This window comes from Xenopus tropicalis, chromosome 1 (genome assembly GCF_000004195.4).
Source record: "Xenopus tropicalis strain Nigerian chromosome 1, UCB_Xtro_10.0, whole genome shotgun sequence".
Classification (NCBI taxonomy): domain Eukaryota; kingdom Metazoa; phylum Chordata; class Amphibia; order Anura; family Pipidae; genus Xenopus; species Xenopus tropicalis.
In genome coordinates this window covers 143444783-143468568 of record NC_030677.2, presented here as the reverse complement: position 1 = coordinate 143468568, position 23786 = coordinate 143444783, and the positions used below count along the sequence as shown (strand labels likewise).

Genomic DNA, 23786 nt, shown 5'->3' with positions numbered 1-23786 from the left:
TTGTGGGAACTGTGTTCAGATCCATGTGTGGAATGTCTTTGCTGTGCTGGCACTACTACTGGTTAAACCAACCTGGGGCACTTACTTTTCACAACAAGCTTATGCAGATTTAGTGTTACTTGGACAATACCTTGCAGAATCTACTGTTGGAGTCTCCACTGTTTATATTATGACAGTTGCATTAGCATTTTAAAAACTTTTTTCCCCCTTGCTGTCCAGATCAGACATCATGACTTGGGGTGCTGGGGGTGGAGTTTTGGTGTTGTACAGCCATGTGAATTATCTTGTTCCTTAATAAATACATGTTAATTGTACCCCAGCATAGCAATAATCCTTTTACTGTTTTTCCCTTTAGAGGTTCCCCATGGGTGCCAGCAGTCAGTACAGCATCTTTAGAATCTCTTCAGGTGCATGTTCCTCAGTGGCCACTTTCCAATGGTCATAATAAAGCACTCCACTATAGAACAGCACTGATTTCGAAATTCATAAAACTTCCTTTATTGACAGAGGAACATCTGCAATGAACTACAGCAGTCTGCACAGCATTTCTGGCACCAAAATGGCCATTTGGTTTCTAAAATATTGCTGTGGAGACCGCAGTAATGTGCCCTTGATATAGGTGACTTTTGGGAAATTAAAATTGGTGCTGTTCTGTTGTGGAGTTTGGAGGATGCCGCAGCCAAAGAAGTAAAAACAGCAGCTTTAAGCTAAAATATTGCTGTGGAGACCGCAGTAATGTGCCCTTGATATAGGTGACTTTTGGGAAATTAAAATTGGTGCTGTTCTGTTGTGGAGTTCGGAGGATGCCGCAGCCAAAGAAGTAAAAACAGCAGCTTTAAGCTATATGTTCATCATGCCTTTCTGTCTAAGATATTAGATAAAATAGGTTGCATATATCTTTAATGCAGGTTTTACATACATAATGCAGTAGGCCTTTTTTGAAGAAAAAAAAACAACTTTCCTTATGCGACTATAAGAAAACACTTAAACGTTTAATTATGTTTCTTTATTCACAGAAATTTTAGAGCAGAAAAATGGCCCTACCACAAAAGACTGTACAATCCATGAGCTGGATCGACAGGTGTCAAAGCTGCCAGTAGATGTGTTTAGAGAGTTCATTCACAACTCTCTCCCAGTTCTCTCCAAAAATCCTTCACTGTTCTACCAACAGGCCTTAAATGAACCTGACTGTACTCCAGTATGCTTCCAAGCTCGTGTCATTATAGACAATAGAAAGGAATGCACATCCCATCTAACCATGTTGTGGAACAACAAACCGGCTTACATGAGTATATGCCGCAGGTTAGAGATTTTTTTCCCTCACAATGTATATGTCATGGATCTCTTAAAAATAAGTGCTTTTATATATCTGAGATGCTTTGCACCACAGTAACTACAGACAGAATTTATTGGCTTATGAGTTCATGGAGTTGGTAGTAGCATTTGAAATACAATTTTCAAGTTTTATATGTTGTAGAATCAGCCAAATTGTTTTCTGCCTTTTCCCCGACAGTAAATCATTAGAGATCCCGTCTCTCCTGGGTTGTGTTAGCCTGAGTCCATCAGGCAGAATGGCAGCTGTCGGTGCGAGCAGTGGTGCCTTGCATCTCATTAACACAGATAGTGGGGAGGTGAGTAGATAATAATGATCACCTTTTTCAGTATGTCTTGGCATCTTCTTTAATGCTGAGTTCAGAATCATTATACTGTACAATTAGATTTGCTCTCAATTCTGATTTTCTTTTCTGTTGCAGGAAGTCAGAATACTACACAGTGGCTGTGATGGAGTCTCTGCTTGCAACTTTATCTCAGATGATTTGTTGTGTGTTGGTTCTTATGATGGAATATTGGAGATCTGGAAAATCTCTGATGGCTGCCGGTACCAAAATGCCACATATCCATTGATTAATTACTATTTCCTCGTAGTTTTATTTTCTATTAGTTCGGTGCAAATGAATATTGGGCTAAATAGGACTTTTGACCCTAAGCGGTTATAGGAAAATGAGGAAGCATTTATGTAGGCCTCAAGAAGAATCTTCTCAGTACCACTCTTATTCTTAAAGATTCATTCAGCACAGTGGGGCAATTTTAGTAACTAGGGGTATCATGTAGTGTGCAGAAAGTCAAAGTGATTTCCTGCTGTTTGAGTGACACCAGGCATGATAGATCTCCACTCCCTAGTTTTTACATTTATAATATTAGCAATAAAACTGAATAGAAGAGAAGTCTTTTATTACTGAATAAAGCAACCTGATTTCAGACACAACTTAAAGGGTCCCAACAACCAGGAGTCATCACTGTCATTATGTTATTGTCCCTTGGACTCATTAACCTTGCTTGTGTCACTAAACATCCATTGAATGGTACTGGCTATAATTCTGATACTCACTGACCTTGAACTCTCCTTTTTTCCCAGCATGCACCGAGCAGAAGCTCACCGAAGGCAAATCACAGGTTGTTGTGTGAGTCCTGATCAAAGACAACTTATTACCTGTTCTTTGGACTACCAGTTAAAGGTAACTCATTCCCCCATACATTACCTTGCAATGCTTTAATTCCATACACAGTGTTTTGGTGACTGTTTATTTCTTGATTTAGCTTTGGGAAACCAGCCGTGGCTCACTTCTAGGATCCATTTCCTTTCCTTATCCACTGGCTTGTACAACCTTTCACCCCAGAGGTCATGTGGTAGCAGTGGGATCCTGGGATGGGAAGATAACTGTACTGAGGCTGGAAAACTGGGAGAAAACTGCTGTAAGTTAATGGCATAAACTAGAAACTTAATCAATTTGTTCTGAATCCTTTAGTCCACGGCTCACAATTACTGTTTGCCACTTTTTCCACCATCTTTATATGCTTATTAAATATTTGTAGCATGGATTATAAATTAATACTGTTGTGTATAGTATAGTAGGGATACATTCAATGGATTTCATCACAGAATGGGTTGTAGTTGATGGGCCACAGGTTACATTTGGTTAGGCCAGTGTTGTACACATCTACATTCAAGCCATGTTCAGTTTGTCTCTGCTGTCTTCTCTTGTCTCTGTCTTGCTGTTTAGGTTCTCTGTGGAAGTTCTTCTGTGAGAGCAGTCTCTTTTTCCCAGGATGGCAAATGGCTCATATCAGGGAGTCTTGATGGCTGGGTGTCCCTCTGGGCATGGGAGGCACAAGTGCAACTTTCTCACTTTAAAGCACACTCTGGCTCCACTCTTACATGCAGCTTTCTACAGCAGGGGAAATACCTTCTTACAGGGGGAGAGGATAGCAAGGTAAGAACACAGAGGCAGAGACTGTCTGGGAAAGAACAAATGTATTGTGATACGTTTGAAGGAGAGCAGATAATAAATTATCTGAATTGTTATTCCCTTTATAGGTTCAGGTGTGGTCAGGGGGCCTTGGTAGGTTACTTGGAAGAGTAGATGGAGAAATAAAAAACTCATCTGCAATTTCCCTTGCTGTCTCACCTAGCAGACAGTTGCTGGCTGTTGGATACCATACTGGCACTGTGTCAGTCTACAGTGTGGATTTAGGTAAGAGCTGGGTGAGAAATTAGTGGTGTACTGTTATCTAATGTTAGTGCAGGATTCTATATTGTGTGTGTGTTTATCATGAGTATGTTCTCAATAAACTACTAGTTTTTTTGTTGTTATATCATCTCTTAAACTATGCTTATTATCTATCATCAGTATGATCAGTTTGTATTGCCATGCCTTAGTATTAACTAATCAGCCACTTAGACTAAGAACTGCTCTGATTTAAGGAATTATCATAAAAAATTACCCTAAATGGGGAACCTAGAATATGACTCTGACATCTGACATTTTCCAAATCCCTGGCTGCACATTGTGTTCTATTACAGGTGACCTGGTAGCCCAGACCTCCATTGAAGATGTGACTATCCTGTGTGTTGCCTGGCTATCAGAAGAGGTATTGGTGACTGGGACCTCAGATAGCTTGGTGCGTGTCTGGAAAATATCTTCCGGTCAATTTACCTGCCAGCTGATGCTTAAAGAACACCAACGCTTTGTGCAGGCTCTTGCTGTCTCTTCTAAACTTCTGGCTTCAGCCTCTGGTGAGAAAAGTTTAGAAATACAAACCTCTTATTTATTACTAATATGATTCTAGATATTTTGCAAAAAATATTTAAAAATGAATTTTAAAGAGTCACGGAATCAGGCAAGAAGCAAAAATATTTCATTTAAACAACACACTGTATACAATGGCATTGTTGACTTTTGAAGCAGTTTGAGCATAGACATGTTTCCAGTTAACATTTCCAATTAAAAGAACTTTTCTCTGGAAAAAAATGAGTGAGTGTTCAGCTGCTTGCGTCCATCAGCTTAGTAATATAAATTTCCTATTTGGATACATATACTGAAAATGATATGCATAGTTCCTGTTTTAAAGAATGTTTTTCTTGTTTCAGGGGATGTGTCTGTCTGTCTCTGGTCCCTGAACAGCCTACTTAATAGCGTCTCACCTCCCTCCCCTGCATCTGTTCTACAAGGCCATTCTGCTGCAGTCACATGCTGCTCATTTAGTCGAAATGGAAAATTGCTTGCAACTGGCAGTCAGGACCGGGTGAGTTTAAAGGGGAAACAAAAGCACATGCATACTAAAGTAGAATTGTGGTAGGTGGGATGGGTGACTATAGAAAAGAAAAGTTATTTGCAGTTTACAATTTGCAAACGCGGAGGAACAGGACAAGCATGTGGAAGTGACCACAGGATAGGAAGAAAAATTTCACTCAAAACAAAGAGAATGTGAACGGACAATCCAGTGCACTGGGGCTGTCCCCAGCGATCCTAATCTGTACATCCTGATTTTCATGCTAACCCCACTTAGTCTGACAGATAAGGCTTTGTTGAAAGCACCTTTTAAAGGGTGAACCCAATTATAACACTTTGCCCAATGATGCAAATTTAGTTCTAAGCAGCCTCCCAATATACATTAAAATACCTGGACTTTTTCTTTTGTTACTTGTAAATGTAACTGCTATTGAAAGCAGCATTGAAGTAATATATGTATGTCCCTTGCTGTTCTCTCACTGTTGGTCCTGACTACATGTACAATTAAATGTTGCAATTGTCAGCTCCCCACCATCCAAGATTTCTGTTCCCACAATGCCTTGTATGTTCTGTAATTAACAGACCTGTAAATATAGGGAATCAAAGAGGTGAGCACTTATTGTGGGAAAGTGACTCTTGGCTTGAGGAGAGCTAACTAATGCTGCACTATGTGTCTAGCCTGGACCTGCAATGAAGTGAATAGCAAATTCGATTTTTCCAATAGTATTTACAGTATTTCTGTAAATCATTTTCTAATGCTATATATTGGAAAATTGATTTGTGTTAAATTAGCTTAGTTATACAGACTTTTTTTTATTTGAATTTGCTTTCCCTTGTATGAAAGTACTGCTATGTAAGAACATAAAGAAGGAAAGGTTAAATCTAAGTATTGGTACACCAATAAACCCTCACATTATTGCTGCTCTGTCAGAACAAACACCGCATTTCTTTCCTTTTATTCTGTACACATGAGCTTCTGTATTAGAAGTTATATTAGAACTTCCTTCTCCCAGCTTAAACCTCCAGGGCATGGGTTTGAGCCTGCTCAATTTGTTCCTCTCTCCCTTTGCCTTACCCCTCTCCCTTTACCCATGTCCCTCTCCCCTTCCCTCCTCCCTTCTCCCTCCTTCCTTACCTCCTCCCTTCTCCCTCCTTCCTTCTCTGCTGTAATATGAGTCCAGAGCAGGAGAGATGCAAGCAGGGAAGTGACATCCAAGCTAACATGGCATCTTAAACAGAGTGTGATGTTTACTCAGGTATGGTAAAGTATTCTAGTTTGCACTGCGGTGGCTACTATTTTGGCAATAAACTGCCTCAGTAACTTTTTTTCAATGTATTCTCTTCATAGAAGCTGGTTTATCAGCGAGTACAAACTGTATGTAGTAGTGACACACCTAAAGTCTAGGCACACCTGCCTGGAATCTTTATAAAAACAACTTTTATTTGTCCAAACTAAAATCTGGTTGTTTAAAAACTTAGGAAAGAGAAAGGTAAGAAAAAAAAAAAAAAGGTACTAAACCACAGTTATCCCTATACCTATTGACAATATATTACAAGCTACACTCTAGCTAACTGATCCTGGATCTTGTTACTTTGTTGCGGGTTACTTTAAATGTATGTGTATGGCCTTCCTGTGGCCAATCGAGAGGACAAAGTATAGCAGAGAATCATAAGGAGAATATTTCTCTTAACCCCTCATTCAAAAGAAGAGGCTTAGTGGACAGTTGCAGTGAGTGTAATCACTCTGACGATCATTATATTGCACGTACGGGTATATATTCAAAAGTTATGCATAATCATCGACTGGGTAAGTATATCATTTGTATTAGGTAATTTAATTTTTATTTCTAACATGATCATCGACTGGGTAAGTATAAAGTTTGTTTGTAATAATTTAGGTTTTATTCATCAAAAAGATCACAACCTCAAACAGGTAACAGGTGTTACCAAGTATACTCTTTATAGAAGGTTTTTATTGACATACAACCAAATGAACGAATAATAAAAAATAAAACTCTAGAAACATTGGATTGTCCATAATATTTATTTGGCAGTAGTACAAACATACTTACCCTTGTGATTAACATATCCAGTTTCGGGTGAAATATACAGGCATATCACAGCAAATCATATAACTCTGTAGCACTGTGATCTTTTGAGCAATGAAAATTGAAGCTTCCAATATACTTAATCTAGGTTTGTATTTTAATCCGTAGACCAAGAACGCTTTTGAATCGATATAATTTGAGGTTGTGATCTTTTTGATGAATAAAACCTAAATCATTAAAAACAAACTTTATACTTACCCAGTCGATGATCATGTTAGAAATAAAAATTAAATTACCTAATACAAATGATATACTTACCCAGTCGATGATAATGCATAACTTTTGAATATATACCCGTACGTGCAATATAAGGATCGTTAGAGTGATTACACTCACTGCAACTGTCCACTCTAAGCCTCTTCTCTTGAACGAGAGGTTAAGAGAAATATTCTCTACACATGTATTTGATACGTTAAGTTGTTACAATTTTGACACTATGATGTCTTTATGATTCTCTGGACTGCTATACTTTGTCCTCTCGATTGGCCACAGAGGAAGGGATACACATACATTTAAAGTAACCCGCAACAAAGTAACAAGATCCAGGATCAGTTAGCTAGAGTATAGCTTGTAATATATTGTCAATAGGTATAGAGATAACTGTGGTTTTAATACCTTTTTCTTACCTTTCTCTTTCCTAAGTTTTTAAACAACCAGATTTTAGTTTGGAAAAATAAAAGTTGTTTTTATAAAGATTCCAGGCAGGTGTGCCTAGACTTTAGGTGTGTCTCTACTACTTCCAAGGTATACAAATTTTACACACTAGTGCACCCTGATAATACACTATTGTGCGAGGTTAAATCTTTTCAGTCTACAAACTGTATGTCTGGCAGACGATTATATGACATATGGTGCGTGTGAACTGGTTTTGCCATTTCCTGCAGTGTGAGGGTAGAAGTCTATTAGTATTTGGTGAAAATATAAGATGTGAAAAAGGTGCCAAGTAGCCTGAGGGCAGAGGAGGACTGGTGTTGTGTTTAGATAATTGTGAGAAGTGGAAATACAAACATGTCGCCCACATGGTGACTTGACAACCACACTACATTTTATCAAACAACTTTTTCTGTGTTCCAGTCTGTGCTGTGTTGGGATGTGTCTTTGATTCCACCTTCTGTGGTACACGCCCTGCCATCTTGCCATAGGGACTGGGTGACTGCCTGTTCATGGACTGATGCAGATATGCTGGTGAGTTCCACAGATATACGATATACTTTTAGTGCAGTTGTTCCGTTTAGGTTACACTTCTATCATGTGCTCTGGAATTGATGAGGAGAGTGTGTCGATCACTGGACCAATCTAGAATTATCACAAAAATACAAAACCAAAGGTAGAAATCAGTAGAAGGGATACATTAGCAGACCTCTCAGTGTGAATTACAGGGAATAGGCATTATTGCACTCTTGTTTAGGAGCTACAGTTATGGTCCACTCCTTTTTAGCAATCAAGAAGTTGTGCCTTCCTGCTCATTTTCTTGATATTTTGTATTTAAAGTAGCTATGTCCCAATGTACTATGGCAGTGCTGTCCAACATCTGTTGTACCGAGGGCCGGAATTTTTCCGACCTACGTGGTGGAGGGCCGATAATGGAAGCCAGTTTTGACCACTCCCCTTTTTGAAACCGCACCCACTTGAAACCACACCCATGTTATCACATGACCATACCCATATTAATGGTTGTAGTACAGCAAAAACCTGCCATACTCTGCCTGCCCTACCCTGCCTGTGTGCCATACTCTGCCTGCCCTACCCTGCCTTTGTGTGTGCCATACTCTGCCTTCCCTACCCTGCCTGCGTGTGCCATACTTTCACTGTGTGTGCCATTCTTGGCTGGTTTGTGCCAAACTTGGCCTGTGTGTGCCATACTCTGCCTGCCCTACTCTGCCTGTGTGTGCCATACTCTGCCTTCCCTACCCTGCCTGTGTGTGCCATACTCTGCCTGCCCTACTCTGCCTGTGTGTGCCATACTCTGCCTGCCCTACTCTGCCTGTGTGTGCCATACTCTGCCTGCCCTACTCTGCCTGTGTGTGCCATACTCTGCCTTCCCTACCCTGCCTGTGTGTGCCATACTCTGCTTGCCCTATGCTCACACACAGGCAGCCTACAGTGACATAATGCTGGCACTGCTCCTACAGTCTGCACAATAACTATATATTAAAAAACTTTTTAATTGCAGTACCACCTCAGTATATGTTCTTTTTGTAGTATGCAGGGATTATTTGTGGGTTTCTACTGCTCCTGAGGTGTGAAGAAGTGAACAATGGGTGTGATTACAGCCTGAGCCTGAGGTGTGAACACTGCAGGGGGTAGAACAATGCAGAGATTAAAAGGTGTGAACAGTACAGGGGATTACATATTTAAACAATACAGCCTGATTACAGCCTGAATCTGAGGTGAGAACCATGCAGGGGGGGGCAGTTAATCACAGTACTGATACCATTTAAAGCTTACAAAAAGGTAAGCCATCAAAGCAGCCAGACAGGTGGGGGGGCCACACAGAGGGGGGTCGCGGGCCGCCAGTTGGACAGCACTGTACTATGGTATGGGATATTTACTGTGTTCAAATATAATACACAATACACATTGTTTTATCTGCAGGTCTCTTGCTCAGGGGATGGCTCTGTGTGCCTCTGGGATATTCAGCGAGAAGAACGCCTCTTGGATTTTGCAGGACATCAAAGTGCAGTCAGCAGTGCTATATGCATGGTAGGATCATGGGTGTGACTTTTCCTTGCAGAAAAATTCCCATTTGTGAAAATTTCAAGCCTGGCTTTAATGACTTCTCTTTTATTTAAGGGGGAGCGTGTAATAACAACCAGCAGGGATGGATGTCTGAAGGTGTGGAACCTTGCAGGCCTAGAGGTTGCTAACATTTCTGCTCATCAAGAACAGATAAACCAAAGTGCTGCATTCTGGATGCCAGTTGATAGGCAGGGTAAGATATATTATAACTGGCAGCTTTAGGGTTTGTAAAGCTACATCAGTGCTGTTAAAACTGTTCCATGTATTGGCCAGTAATCCTACATACCATACAAAAGAAATTTTATCAACTACATTTCTACTCCCACAGGTTAGGGCTCCTTTTCTTAAAAAAACAAACCAAAATAATGTACCAGCCCAGCAACATGCTGCTGCCATCTTGTTTCAGGCTCCCAGGTATCCCATGCACTGCCTGGGTGTGCACATGTCCAGTATAGAACTTATTTGGGAGGTTTCTGTACTGCATGTTTTTCCACTAATATCAGCACAAAGGATACTTGGAAGTTAGATTAGAGTTACTTGGGGTGCCTGACACATTTGCAATTCCTGGTGACCTTTAAAGTCATTGACGAGGTTCAAAAGTGTGACAGCCCTGAGCTATATACTGTATTATACTGTGTATAATATGGGTAATAGTGTTTAATAGCATATTGTCTCTCTTCATACAGATGATGCTAATCTTGTTGTTTATGTTGCCTGTTCTGATGGTTCAGTTTTGAAATGGAGCCCTCTTCAGGTAAGAATTATAACAGTTCTTTCTTGTTCTTTCAAGAAGGGGGGATACAATAAAGCAATGACACCAACGGGGTATCTGTAATTATCTAGATGGATCAAATACAGACATTATATGGCCATGGAGGTCCAGTGATATCATCATCAAGCTCAAATTGCAAGGTCATAGCTACAGCTTCCTTGGATGGTTCTGTGAGATTGTGGGAAGAGCCAAGCAGAGATGGTATGTGGCTGAGACAGGTATAGGCTAGAACTTTATATGCAACACATTTGTATAAGGTTAGAAATGTTTTTTTTTCTTATATATTGTAGGGCATGTGATGGAGACACGTCACGTTGGCAGAGTCTCAGCAATTGCTTATTCTCCTGATTCTGAATTGGTTGCCTCAGGAGGAGAGAATGGTGATGTAATTCTATGGAGCCAACAGAGAGTCTTGTTATCTCTTCAGGTAAAGTGTGACACCATCATGGAGTCTGTGAAAATGTGTTACCTTACTAATAGCTCCTTACCTTTATAACTGATCTTACAGTATTGATTCCTGCATTTATGTACCTTTTTAGTGCAGCAAAATGTGCATCTCCCATCTACTATTCACCTCCCAGAGAACATTCTGTGTTATTTCTAATGATCTGAAAGTTTCTCGGTGGATCTTGCTTCCGTGCAAGGGAGGTGGCCTGAGGTATGTGTAAAATGGAAGGAGAACTTAGGGTGGTTGGACTGTATTTTAGCTGCAAGAGAGTACATGATTTTCTCTAACTTCAGAGCCAAGAAGGCATACAGTATTGAGGTAGATTCCCTGGTGGTCAGTGCTTCCCTTGCACCTACAAACAAAGAGCTGGAGTTACAAACAATAAATGGACACAGAATTCTTCTGGACATTAAGAATGGGTCACTAAAGGTATTAGTTCTGTTGCTGATTAGTGATATCTATCTTAATGCAGCTAATTTTCCTTTCTGTACATAACTCATTGCTTCACCCATTTTGTCTACTTGTAGCTAAATAGGAGCCAAACATTACGCTCAAACATCGAGCAGCAGATCTCACAAGAAAGGATGTATCCTGGTAGTATAATCACTGCATCCCATCCTGATTTTGGTAAAAACCTTTTTATGTCTCTAATGTAATCAGGACCGTTAGACACCACAGACACACACCTCCTTTCCTTCCCAATTGGTGCATGTTCTGAGAGAGCTTTATTTTTTTTAAGCACTTTTTTCCCTTATATCGGCCCTTGATGGCCACCTCCCTAAAGCTACTGCCCTAGACACACGAACCCTCTGGTTTGGTAAATACGGTCCTGAATTTAATTGCTTTTAAAGGGTGCAGGACTAAAACCAAAGTATAGCCAATCAGACTGGGACTTTCACAGGTTAGAACAATTTTTAGCCACTTAAATGAGAGGAGTGTTCCTAATTCAAATTTCAACTCCAGTGGGATTAGCAAAACAATAATGTTAAGATCTTGGAATATGAAACGAAGTTCATACATAATTTAACCGACTCATGACACTTGCTAATTGCCTATAGATCTTAAAATCAGTTTTGAGTAGTTCCCTCACACTACATCATTCATTAATCATTTGCTGAAGTGCCAAAATGTTTGCAAATTGCAAGACTTCTACTGCAGCTTTCCAAGCTATTCTGCATCTTCTGTTACAACAGGCCTGTGTGACTCCGCCGGCGGCTTGTGGTGCCCAAGTACAGACACTGGTGACTCTAATTTAACGGCTGCTGAAAAATGGGAGAGGAAACAGGTAAAACTGCTTTTGTTATGTGTTATTATTATTATTTAATAGGGGTGTAGGATTTATTATTAGGAAGCAACATTGGTGTGTCCTGTAGGGTCCTATTTAAACAACCTTTATTTTTAACTCCTTTTCATTTTCTCTGTAATAATAAAACAGTTCCTTGTACTTCATGGTAGCTAAGCTGCTGTAATCCATATTGGTGGCAAAACAATCCTATTTTGTCATTTTAGTGTTTAACTCTTTTACTGCCAAGCACGTATGGCATACGTGCTGGCAGTAAAAGGGCTTAAACGCCAACGACGTGTCTCATACGTCGTTGGCGTTTAAGTGCTGCCCTCTGCAGCGGCGGCATGTGCCGCTGCTGCAGAGGGCTTCTAACAATGACAGCCCCCCTGGGCAATGTGCCAGGGGGGCTGTCATCAGGGTCCTGCGAGCCGATCGCTCGCAGGACCCTCCAGGAAGCAGCAGATGCGATCGCATCGCATCTGCTGCTTCCTGCTTCCTCCCTCTCCCCCAGCGCCGGCCCAAATGACGAAGGAGGCGATCGGTCTTCAGGAACAGGTAAGGACTTTTTTTTTTTATTGCATTTACACACTTTTACACACTTTTACACACTTATACATACATTTATACACACTTACATACATTTACACACACTTACAGCACACATTTTAGCATTTTTTTTTTTTTTTTTTTTTTCATTTTTCACACTTTTATACACTTATTTACACTCATATACACACTTACACACTATCACACAACTTTTACACATGTACACACATGTATACACAAACACTTTGGTTTTTTTTTGTTTTGCTTTTTTTTTTTTTTTTTTTCATTTTACCACTTTGTTTTTATTTTCTTTTACCTAAAAACTGTTTATTTTGACAGCGTAACTATTGGATCAGATATTCTGGCCACTAATTACACTGTCATGTAACTTATTTTGTTGTTTCACTGATTTGCACAATTTTTGTGGTTTTATCACATTTTATCTCTATATAAGTGTTCCTGATCTGTTTTTAGCGTAGCTTTGCCAGGTGTAACTTTGGTGTACAAAAATAACTTTACCCTTGTTGGATTTGTCAGAATGTGTACTTTCCAAAAATATATGGTTTTCTGGGGGTCCCTGTGTAGTTTGGGGGTCTTACTGCATATAATAGGCTGTCAGGGGGCTCTGTGTGCAAAAGCTGAGCTGGCAGGCGAGAAATCCTTATGCGCTATTTTCATTTAGGGTTCAGTACATACCGCAGACTTTGGTATATCTATGCATATTGGGCATCAATCTGTTCAGTAGACCTCTGGTGTTCCTATTTGGGGTGACTTGCCTTTGTACGCAAGAAATTGTGTGAGATAAATGCGGCAAATTGCAACATTTTTAGGCGATTTTCTGAAATCTCATAAAAACCGATAACTTTAGGAAAGCTTTGCGGCTTGGTACTTTGGTGTAGAAAGGACTCTTTACCCTTGTTGGATTTGTCAGAATGTGTACTTTCCAAAAATATATGGTTTTGTGGGGGTCTCTGTATAGTTAGGGGAAGTTTTGGCACATAATACACTGACAGGGGGCTCTGTGTGCAAAAGCTGAGCTGGCAGGCGAGAAATCCTTATGCGCTATTTTCATTTAGGGTTCAGTACATACCGCAGACTTTGGTATATCTATGCATATTGGGCATCAAACTGTTCAGTAGGCCTCTGGTGTTCCTATTTGGGGTGACTTGCCTTTGTACGCAAGAAATTGTGTGAGATAAATGCGGCAAATTGCAACATTTTTAGGCAATTTTCTGAAATGTCATAAAAACCAATAACTTTAGGAAAGCTCTGCAGATTGGTACTTTGGTGTAGAAAGGACTCTTTACCTTTGTTGGATTTGTCAGAATGTGTACTTTCCAAAAATATATGGTTTTGTGGGGGTCTCTGTATAGTTAGGGGAAGTTTTGGCACATAATACACTGACAGGGGGCTCTGTGTGCAAAAGCTGAGCTGGCAGGCGAGAAATCCTTATGCGCTATTTTCATTTAGGGTTCAGTACATACTGCAGACTTTGGTATATCTATGCATATTGGGCATCAAACTGTTCAGTAGGCCTCTGGTGTTCCTATTTGGGGTGACTTGCCTTTGTACGCAAGAAATTGTGTGAGATAAATGCGACAAATTGCAACATTTTTAGGCGATTTTCTGAAATGTCATAAAAACCAATAACTTTAGGAAAGCTCTGCAGATTGGTACTTTGGTGTAGAAAGGACTCTTTACCCTTGTTGGATTTGTCAGAATGTGTACTTTCCAAAAATATATGGTTTTGTGGGGGATCTGTATAGTTAGGGGAAGTTTTGGCACATAATACACTGACAGGGGGCTCTGTGTGCAAAAGCTGAGCTGGCAGGCGAGAAATCCTTATGCGCTATTTTCATTTAGGGTTCAGTACATACCGCAGACTTTGGTATATCTATGCATATTGGGCATCAAACTGTTCAGTAGGCCTCTGGTGTTCCTATTTGGGGTGACTTGCCTTTGTACGCAAGAAATTGTGTGAGATAAATGCGACAAATTGCAACATTTTTAGGCGATTTTCTGAAATGTCATAAAAACCAATAACTTTAGGAAAGCTCTGCAGATTGGTACTTTGGTGTAGAAAGGACTCTTTACCCTTGTTGGATTTGTCAGAATGTGTACTTTCCAAAAATATATGGTTTTGTGGGGGTCACTGTATGGTTAGGGGAAGTTTTGGCACATAATACACTGACAGGGGGCTCTGTGTGCAAAAGCTGAGCTGGCAGGCGAGAAATCCTTATGCGCTATTTTCATTTAGGGTTCAGTACATACCGCAGACTTTGGTATATCTATGCATATTGGGCATCAAACTGTTCAGTAGACCTCTGGTGTTCCTTTTTGGGGTGATTTGTCTTTATCTGATCTTTATCAAGAAATTGTGAGAGATAAATGCGGCAAATTGCAACATTTTTATGCGATTTTCGAAAATGTCATATAAATCTGCAAACTTAGGAAAGCTTTACAGCTTGGTACTTTGTAGCAATAAGAAATATTTACCCATTATAGATTCGGGGGGATGTGTATTTTCCAAAAATATATGGCTTTCTGGGGTGAATGTACTTTTTTTGTAGCATTATCCCACATAAAGGATGTAAATGTGTTGATTTTGCAGGAGCTGAAATGATAGATCATATGGGGGTATGTTCCCATTGGGGCCCCTACATGCCACATACTTAGGTAAACCTATACATATTGGGCATCAAACTGTTCAGTGGACCCCTGGCGTTCAAATTTAGGGTGTTTTATCTTGGTACCTAACACTATGTGGGAGATAAGATGCTGCAAAGTGGAAGCTTTGAGGGGATTTTTGGAAATGTCATCAAAATTGCTAACTTTAGAAAAGCTGTGCGGCTTGGTACTTTGGAGTAGAAAGACATGGGTACCCATTTTAGATTCGGGGGAATGTGTACTTTCCAAAAATATATGACTTTCTGGGGTGAGCGTACTTTTTTGTAGCTTTATCCCACATATAATGATGTAAATGTGTTGATTTTGCAGGAGCTGAAATGACAGAAATGACAGTATATATGGGGGTATGTTCACATTGGGGCCCCTACATGCCACATACTTAGGTAAACCTATACATATTGGGCATCAAACTGTTCAGTGGACCCCTGGCGTTCAAATTCAGGGTGTTTTATCTTGGTACCTAATGCTATGTGGGAGATAAGATGCTTCAAAATGGAAGCTTTGAGGGGATTTTTGGAAATGTCATCAAAATTGCTAACTTTAGAAAAGCTGTGCGGCTTGGTACTTTGGAGTAGAAAGACATGGGTACCCATTTTAGATTCGGGGGAATGTGTACTTTCCAAAAATATATGGCTTTCTGGGGTGAGCGTACTTTTTTGTAGCTTTATCTCACATATAATGATGTAAATGTGTTGATTTTGCAGGAGCTGAAATGACAGAAATGACAGTATATATGGGGGTATGTTCACATTCGGGCCCCTACATGCCACATACTTGGGTAAACCTATACATATTGGGCATCAAACTGTTCAGTGGACCCCTGGTGTTCAAATTCAGGGTGTTTTATCTTGGTACCTAATGCTATGTGGGAGATAAGATGCTGCAAAGTGGAAGCTTTGAGGGGATTTTTGGAAATGTCATCAAAATTGCTAACTTTAGAAAAGCTGTGCGGCTTGGTACTTTGGAGTAGAAAGACATGGGTACCCATTTTAGATTCGGGGGAATGTGTACTTTCCAAAAATATATGACTTTCTGGGGTGAGCGTACTTTTTTGTAGCTTTATCCCACATATAATGATGTAAATGTGTTGATTTTGCAGGAGCTGAAATGACAGAAATGACAGTATATATGGGGGTATGTTCACATTGGGGCCCCTACATGCCACATACTTAGGTAAACCTATACATATTGGGCATCAAACTGTTCAGTGGACCCCTGGCGTTCAAATTCAGGGTGTTTTATCTTGGTACCTAATGCTATGTGGGAGATAAGATGCTTCAAAATGGAAGCTTTGAGGGGATTTTTGGAAATGTCATCAAAATTGCTAACTTTAGAAAAGCTGTGCGGCTTGGTACTTTGGAGTAGAAAGACATGGGTACCCATTTTAGATTCGGGGGAATGTGTACTTTCCAAAAATATATGGCTTTCTGGGGTGAGCGTACTTTTTTGTAGCTTTATCTCACATATAATGATGTAAATGTGTTGATTTTGCAGGAGCTGAAATGACAGAAATGACAGTATATATGGGGGTATGTTCACATTCGGGCCCCTACATGCCACATACTTGGGTAAACCTATACATATTGGGCATCAAACTGTTCAGTGGACCCCTGGTGTTCAAATTCAGGGTGTTTTATCTTGGTACCTAATGCTATGTGGGAGATAAGATGCTGCAAAGTGGAAGCTTTGAGGGGATTTTTGGAAATGTCATCAAAATTGCTAACTTTAGAAAAGCTGTGCGGCTTGGTACTTTGGAGTAGAAAGACATGGGTACCCATTTTAGATTCGGGGGAATGTGTACTTTCCAAAAATATATGACTTTCTGGGGTGAGCGTACTTTTTTGTAGCTTTATCCCACATATAATGATGTAAATGTGTTGATTTTGCAGGAGCTGAAATGACAGAAATGACAGTATATATGGGGGTATGTTCACATTGGGGCCCCTACATGCCACATACTTAGGTAAACCTATACATATTGGGCATCAAACTGTTCAGTGGACCCCTGGCGTTCAAATTCAGGGTGTTTTATCTTGGTACCTAATGCTATGTGGGAGATAAGATGCTTCAAAATGGAAGCTTTGAGGGGATTTTTGGAAATGTCATCAAAATTGCTAACTTTAGAAAAGCTGTGCGGCTTGGTACTTTGGAGTAGAAAGACATGGGTACCCATTTTAGATTCGGGGGAATGTGTACTTTCCAAAAATATATGGCTTTCTGGGGTGAGCGTACTTTTTTGTAGCTTTATCTCACATATAATGATGTAAATGTGTTGATTTTGCAGGAGCTGAAATGACAGAAATGACAGTATATATGGGGGTATGTTCACATTCGGGCCCCTACATGCCACATACTTGGGTAAACCTATACATATTGGGCATCAAACTGTTCAGTGGACCCCTGGTGTTCAAATTCAGGGTGTTTTATCTTGGTACCTAATGCTATGTGGGAGATAAGATGCTGCAAAGTGGAAGCTTTGAGGGGATTTTTGGAAATGTCATCAAAATTGCTAACTTTAGAAAAGCTGTGCGGCTTGGTACTTTGGAGTAGAAAGACATGGGTACCCATTTTAGATTCGGGGGAATGTGTACTTTCCAAAAATATATGACTTTCTGGGGTGAGCGTACTTTTTTGTAGCTTTATCCCACATATAATGATGTAAATGTGTTGATTTTGCAGGAGCTGAAATGACAGAAATGACAGTATATATGGGGGTATGTTCACATTGGGGCCCCTACATGCCACATACTTAGGTAAACCTATACATATTGGGCATCAAACTGTTCAGTGGACCCCTGGCGTTCAAATTCAGGGTGTTTTATCTTGGTACCTAATGCTATGTGGGAGATAAGATGCTTCAAAATGGAAGCTTTGAGGGGATTTTTGGAAATGTCATCAAAATTGCTAACTTTAGAAAAGCTGTGCGGCTTGGTACTTTGGAGTAGAAAGACATGGGTACCCATTTTAGATTCGGGGGAATGTGTACTTTCCAAAAATATATGGCTGTCTGGGGTGAGCGTACTTTTTTGTAGCTTTATCTCACATATAATGATGTAAATGTGTTGATTTTGCAGGAGCTGAAATGACAGAAATGACAGTTCATATGGGGTATGTTCACATTCGGGCCCCTACATGCCACATACTTAGGTAAACCTATACATATTGGGCATCAAACTGTTCAGTGGACCCCAGGCATTCATATTTAGGGTGTTTTATTTGGTTACTTTATGACCTGTAGGAGATAAGATACTATAGACTAGAAGCTTTGAAGCGATTTTTAAAAAAAATCACAAATTTTGATAAAAACCAATAACTTTAGGAAAGCATTGCGACTTGATAGTTTGGAGTAGACCGACAGTTGTGCCTATTCTGTATTCCCCAGAATCTGTTCTTTCCAAAAATGTACAATTTTCTGGGATAAACCTTCTGTTAGTGGAATTTTGGCCTTGAAATCCAAAGTATGCAGTTTTTTTGGAGCAGTGCTTTGGAAATTTGGTAGTGTACTGCTGGGAGTTTTTGACCTATACAAGTGAGAAATCTCCATAAAACTATATATATTTGGTATTGGCACGTTCAGGAGACATGGGACTTTCCAAATCAGTTGTATATTCGTGCATAAAATAATTTTTGTTTCTAGTATGTGTGATTATATTATGGAAAATTTGATTTTTTTTGCATTTTTAGACATTTAGAAGCCTATATCTTGTTACAGAATTGGAATTACACAAAAATTCTACCATATTTTGAAAGCTTAGGTTGTTCTGAAAAAAACGATATATTGTTTTCCTTGGTAAACTAAAAGTCCCCCCGAGGAAAGGCCCCTAAAGTGAAACAGTGCAAAATGTTCAAAAACGGTCTGGCAATACAAGTTCCGCTTTGACCAAAATGGCTGGCAGTAAAAGGGTTAAAGAAAATGTAGTAGCCTTACTTAAGGCAAATTTCTCCAAAGGCCCCTAATTTAAAAAAACGCCAGGTCCAGGCATTCTGGATTACTGATCCCATATGTTTTGTCTTGGATATATCTTCCCTCTGCATTCTTGATCCAATTGTATAAGACTTAAAGGAACAGGCCTGCACCTGTTTAACCCTTTCTAAGCCATAGACGATAGAATCTATGGTACGGGCACTCTGCCACCATAGATTCTTACCTTTCTGGGTACATTATTGTTTAATGCAGGATTTTCAGATGCCTGGAAACTAAACCTTATGCTTATACTGCTTTGATACAAGTTCCCATTTCTTTGTTATTTATTCCTGTTCTTATGTAGCAATACTAAGGGGCTGATTTACTAATCCACAATTCCGAATCCCGAATGGGAAAAAATCAGATTGGAAACAAACATTTTGCGACTTTTTCGTATTTTTTGCGATTTTTCCGTCACTGTTGCGACTTTTTCGTAGCCGTTACGACTTGCGTGAATTGTCGCGACTTTTTCATAGCCATTATGACTTTCGTGAATTGTCGCGACTTTTTCATAGCAATTATGACTTTCGTGAATTGTCGCAACTTTTTCATAGCCATTATGACTTTCGTGAATTGTCGCGACTTTTTCATAGCCATTATGACTTTCGTGAATTGTCGCAACTTTTTCATAGCCATTATGACTTTCGTGAATTGTCGCGACTTTTTCATAGCCATTACGACTTTCGCGAATTGTCGCAACTTTTCCGTATTGAGCTAGAAAAATTCGCGACAATTCGCGAAAAAGTCGCAAAATAACGATCATTACGAGAAAAAAAGCATTTGGACGCTTTTCGGGCGTTCGTGGATTAGTAAATGTGCCCCTAAATATATGCATCACTATTCTGGCTATATCTTATCTATCTATCTATCTAATATATTTTTATAAAAATGTTCTGCCGATAATATTCACTCCAATGTGCCATTTTGTTTTTAAAATAAATCAGTAAAGGCTTATTTGTAATGTGATTTTATAATGTCTCTTCATTAAGTTTTCCACTAGTCTGAGGAGTTTTAAAGGAATAGTTCAGTGTAAAAATTAAACTAGGTAAAATAGACAGACTGCACAAAATAAAAAAATTTTCAATATAGTTAATAAGGCAAAAATATAATCTATAAAGGCTAGAGTGAGCAGATGTCTAACATAATAGCCAGAACACTACTTCCTCCTTTACAGCTCTCTAAGCTGTTAGCAGTCTGTAACCAATCAGTGACATGAAGGGGGGGGGGGGGCATATGGGACATAACTGTTCAGTTAGTTTGTATTTCAGTCTGACTTGCGTGTTTACAAACTAACTTAACTTATGTCCCATATGGCTGCCCCATAAAATCACTGACTAAGAGGTTAGAGAACTGAAATCATGAGGCTTAGCCCTAATATCTTATACACTTATATCAGGAGCAATAACAGTAGAAAACCGTGAATACATGGGGGGTCCGGACTGATATGTGGAGGCATCACTAATGTATCCAAGTCTGGCAACGATACAAATTGTCTTGTCTTTTGCTTAAAATGTTTCCATGTTAATCTTCTCTGTTGTTGGTGGTTCTCAGATACACAGTGCCTCTGTCTCCTGTCTCTATGTGTTGGATGAGCACTTTATTACAGGATCTGCAGACCGGACTGTTAAAGTGTGGGAACGTAGGACCTTCAGACAGGTGAGTGCTCCCATGAAAAGACTACTAAAGAGACCTGTATATCTTAACCAACATTTTAATGTTTAATTTTTTATTTTCAGGTTGGACTTTTCCAGTGCAAAGGTGCAGTCACCTGCCTGTCGGCATATTTTACTGAAGGAAACGAATCGTGTGCGGAGCAGTTTCACATCGCCTGCGGTGACCAGTACGGCAATGTGTATCTATTAAGCTGCCTCTAAACCAGTGTAACCTGTGGAGCACAATTAGGTGGCCTTATCAATGATCCTAAGCTGTCCCTAAGAGATTAATGATACTACACTAATATCTTTTTATTTATGTTTACTAAATTTCATGATTTAATAGTGCTCATACTTTAAATAGTGAATGGTGGTTGGGTTTCCATATATTGAGAGAAGACCATTTCCTAGTCCTGCTTTATGGATCTTATATTTTACATACTTTCAGATTGGGTTGTGATTACGAGCACGAGGAAGGTGTTTAGATACTTGAATAATAGCCTGCATCTCCCCAAGGCCTGGCACATATTAACTGTAAGGGGCATGGCACACAGATTTGTTGTCTGTGGTTAATTCTAAAGTTAGAGAAGAGGATGGCATTTTCATGAGATTTGGATGTCTGGGCGACATCTTAATGTGAGCCATCTCCCAAATTCACTATATCCTAAAGGGTTTGTTCACCTTTAAATTAACTTTTAATATGATGTAGAGAGTAATATTCTGAGACACATTTTATGTAGAGAGTAATATTCTGAGACACTTTTTTAGTATTTGTGGGGTTTTTTTTTTTTTTTTTTTTTTATTTTGCATTTTTTGTTCAAAAGCTCTCCAGTTTGGAATTTAGCAGCAATCTGGTTGCTAGGGTCCTGTTTAACCTGGCAGTCAGGCACTGGTTTGAAAAAGAGACAGGAATATGAATCGAGGAGGGCCAAAATAGAAAGATTAATAGTAAAAAGTAACAATAATAATTGTAGCCTCACAGAGCAATAGTTTTGGCTGCTGGGTTCAGTGATCCCCATTTGAAAGCTGGAAAGAGTCAGAAGAGGAAAGCAAATAATTTACCGTATTTTTCGGACCATAAGACGCACCGGACCATAAGACGCACCAGTTTTTAGAGAAGGTAATGAAGAAAAAAAGATTCTGAAACAAATAGTGCCCCCCACCTGTACCAGCAGCACCCAACATATTGCCCCCCACCTGTACCAGCAGCACCCAACATATTGCCCCCCACCTGTACCAGCAGCACCCAACATATTGCGCATGCCCATACGCATGTGCGTCATTGTGCATGCGCACAGCGCCAGAGCTAAGCGCCGGTAAATAGAGGAGGGCCCTGCACGGAGACCACACGGGCAAGTAAAAACATTTTTTTAAAGTATATCTGTAGGCTATATTCGGACCATAAGACGCAGGGACTTTTCCCCCCCACTTCTGGGGGGAAAAAAAGTGCGTCTTATGGTCCGAAAAATACGGTAATAATTAGAAAAAGTTGTTAAGAACAGGCCATTCTATAGCATACTGAAAGTTAATCTGAAGGTGAGTCACCCCTTTAATGTCTGAAACCTAATTTAACCTTATAATTATATACATTAAACCAACATACTATGCAGGCCTGTTCTGCAGTGGCTTTATTAATTCTATTCCAATGCTCGTAATCACTTGCTGTTTATATGATTATTATAGTTTTGTGCCGTTGCTTTTGTTATATGCTACACCTACAACTACTGGCCATCATAAATGTACCCTTTCCTCTGTTACTCATTATAATACAGCAGCCACATAGACAAGCCAGCTTAATGGATACTTTATAACAGGGGTCGGGAACCTTTTTGGCTGAGAGAGCTATAAACACCACATATTTTAAAATGTAATTCCGTGGGAGCCATACAATATGTTTGGCCGCGGATGCTGCGGGGCAAGGTTGGGTGGGTCCCAAGGATGCTGGATGCAATGCGGAGGAGGGTGTGGCCTGTGCTCGGCGTATAGAAGACATGTTCTAAGCCTTAGAACATGTCTTCTATCTGCCGAGCGCAGGCCAGGCCCCCTTTATTTTTTTTTATTAAAGATTTGGCAGCGAGCCAGATGCAGCCATCAAAAGAGCCACATCTGGCTCCCGAGCCATAGGTTCCCTACCCCTGCTTTATAAGAATTGCACCTGTCCTAAAAAAGCAGCACAATTTCAAAGAAAGGGACCTTATAACAATATAAAGAGCATATGGCAAATAAGAATATTTTGCAATAAAAAGAGATTTCTGTGTTATATATAAAACTCACTAGTGTGTGTGTTTCTTGTTCTGAACATTAATGTGTAGAAAAAATATGTTTTGTTAAACACACACACTATACATATAACCCTAGCACTATACTAATCTGATACACATTGAAGGTAAATACCTGATTTAATAAAGCCACAGTTTGTACAAAGCACTTCCTATCAAGGTAGCGTCTTTGTGTCAGTTCTAAGTGAGACAAATGGATTGTACTTGGGGGTGGGAATAAGAACGTACCTGTTTCTCTCTTTATTTGGCTTGGATATTAAGGGCATTCAGCTCCCAACTGCCTATAATCATCTGTGTCAACGTTCTTTTAATTGAGCAGGGAGATATACAGTTGTACAATATATATACAGAGATGTACCATACAAGTTGCAATGTTTACAGACACATTAGCAACATACTCATAACACTGCAATTTGGTGGGAGGAACCTCAGTTGGAGGGGATGTGTGTTCAGCACTTCACTTACTGTAACAAGGGTTGTTAGTCAGACCCCCTCAGTTTATCTTGACAGCCCTTTACCAAGTGCTTTATTAAGGGTTCACATTCCTGAAAGTTTAGGCCCTCTTTCCATTTAATCTGGAACACATTCTTGGCACAGTGTAGTAATTGCAGGCATGCCAAGCATTGGTGTGATCCTTGTGCCTCTGGCAATAGAAATCAATTAGCTGGAAGCTCTGATGCTTTCCAGCTCTTTGCTTGGCCTTGTTTACAGTAAATCAGAAAATTATCATTAAA

The 23786-nt window shown here is 39.8% G+C and overlaps 1 protein-coding gene across 2 annotated transcripts in view; it reads left to right on the top strand.

Annotated features, from left to right (window-relative positions):
• Nucleotides 1–21865, top strand: part of tep1 (telomerase associated protein 1) — a 65392-nt gene extending 43527 nt beyond the window's left edge. For both annotated transcript variants that reach the window (XM_012970132.3, XM_031891533.1), the window contains exons 35-55: nucleotides 1017–1302; nucleotides 1514–1631; nucleotides 1755–1879; nucleotides 2417–2516; nucleotides 2599–2754; nucleotides 3063–3272; nucleotides 3377–3533; nucleotides 3863–4075; nucleotides 4430–4584; nucleotides 7754–7864; nucleotides 9275–9382; nucleotides 9473–9611; nucleotides 10105–10172; nucleotides 10262–10391; nucleotides 10481–10617; nucleotides 10730–10848; nucleotides 10932–11067; nucleotides 11166–11265; nucleotides 11832–11923; nucleotides 20673–20777; nucleotides 20858–21865. In XM_012970132.3, coding sequence (XP_012825586.2) covers nucleotides 1017–1302; nucleotides 1514–1631; nucleotides 1755–1879; nucleotides 2417–2516; nucleotides 2599–2754; nucleotides 3063–3272; nucleotides 3377–3533; nucleotides 3863–4075; nucleotides 4430–4584; nucleotides 7754–7864; nucleotides 9275–9382; nucleotides 9473–9611; nucleotides 10105–10172; nucleotides 10262–10391; nucleotides 10481–10617; nucleotides 10730–10848; nucleotides 10932–11067; nucleotides 11166–11265; nucleotides 11832–11923; nucleotides 20673–20777; nucleotides 20858–20995 — 2903 coding nt within the window. In that variant the 3' untranslated portion in view covers nucleotides 20996–21865. The remainder of the gene's footprint in view (nucleotides 1–1016; nucleotides 1303–1513; nucleotides 1632–1754; nucleotides 1880–2416; nucleotides 2517–2598; nucleotides 2755–3062; nucleotides 3273–3376; nucleotides 3534–3862; nucleotides 4076–4429; nucleotides 4585–7753; nucleotides 7865–9274; nucleotides 9383–9472; nucleotides 9612–10104; nucleotides 10173–10261; nucleotides 10392–10480; nucleotides 10618–10729; nucleotides 10849–10931; nucleotides 11068–11165; nucleotides 11266–11831; nucleotides 11924–20672; nucleotides 20778–20857) is intronic.
• Nucleotides 21866–23786: the final 1921 nt, after the last annotated feature.